This window comes from Sinocyclocheilus grahami, unplaced genomic scaffold (genome assembly GCF_001515645.1).
Source record: "Sinocyclocheilus grahami isolate Dianchi unplaced genomic scaffold, SAMN03320097.WGS_v1.1 scaffold353.1, whole genome shotgun sequence".
Classification (NCBI taxonomy): Eukaryota; Metazoa; Chordata; class Actinopteri; order Cypriniformes; family Cyprinidae; genus Sinocyclocheilus; species Sinocyclocheilus grahami.
The window spans coordinates 952,580-953,795 of record NW_015505532.1 but is presented as its reverse complement, the minus strand read 5'-3'; the positions used below and the strand labels follow the sequence as shown (position 1 = coordinate 953,795).

Sequence of the window (1,216 nt, the reverse complement as noted above, 5' to 3'; positions counted from 1 at the left end):
ATTTCTGTTGATCGACAGGGACGTTATCCAATGAGGATAGAGAAGACAAGTGACGCGAGGCATTTTAACCAATCAGCATCGTCGGTAGGCGGGGAGAGCGTAAAGAGAAGAGCGATCTTGATACAGTTCAGCAAAGCAAAGCTGCCGGTAAAGTGCGAATTAAAGGATGAACAAACGCCGACAGATTTTAGACGCCACTACTTCATAACTTAGCATAATTTTACGATGCTCACAGAAATGAGAAAACAGCGTAGAGCGTTAAAACTCAGGGTTTATGTTTGAAAACAGATAGAATTGGAACTCGCGTAGCCTACCTGTGTGGAGAGATGTAACGTTAACTCAAACAGACAGAACCGTATTCGTCGTCTTTTAAACCGGACTAAACAGTCGGCGACCATGTCGACCGACATAAGCCTGCATGAGCTGGTGGATCTCTCCATAGGGACCCCAGACGTTGGATCTGTCAATTTCAACGCGCTGCACACTTTACTGCACGCCATCCTGGGACACCTGAAGATCGAGAGGGTCACGACCACCTGGAAGGAGGTGGACCACGACCATGACAGCCCAGCCCAGACTAAAGCCTTGCTGCTGGACACTTCGAGCCCTTACAGGGCGATGGAGGAGAAGCTGCGGCGGATGGAGGAGCAGATGTGCGCGCTGGAGGCTCTGCCCAGCGCCTCGGAGCTCATGAGGTCCGACACCGCGCTCAGCGACATGTGGACGCTCATGCAGCTCCGCAGAAAGGCGCAGGCCAACGAGGACGGGGTGTCCAAGGTAAGAGTCACCTCTGCAGGCAGGAGGAAACAACAAAAAGTACTACTCTGTACTCTGGTTAGCTTGAAAGTACCACACAGTATATTTAAAAAAAACCATGGTAACGCCACTGCACCACAGAACACACTACTGCCATGCTTATTATGGTTAACATGGTAACACCAGGTTTTCTGGACATTTACTGTGATTACACCAGGTTTTCTGGACATTCACTGTGATTACGCCAGGCTTTCTGGACATTCACTGTGATTACGCCAGGCTTTCTGGACATTCACTGTGATTACGCCAGGCTTTCTGGACATTCACTGTGATTACGCCAGGCTTTCTGGACATTCACTGTGATTACGCCAGGCTTTCTGGACATTCACTGTGATTACGCCAGGCTTTCTGGACATTCACTGTGATTACACCAGGCTTTCTGGACATTCACTGTGGTTAC

At 49.5% G+C, this 1,216-nt stretch overlaps 1 protein-coding gene across 1 annotated transcript in view; it reads left to right on the top strand.

The window, feature by feature from the left end:
* Nucleotides 1-396: 396 nt before the first annotated feature.
* Nucleotides 397-1,216, top strand: part of LOC107548685 (uncharacterized protein C16orf96-like) — a 38,245-nt gene continuing 37,425 nt past the window's right edge. The window contains exon 1 of the mRNA XM_016229473.1: nucleotides 397-777. Coding sequence (XP_016084959.1) covers nucleotides 397-777 — 381 coding nt within the window. The remainder of the gene's footprint in view (nucleotides 778-1,216) is intronic.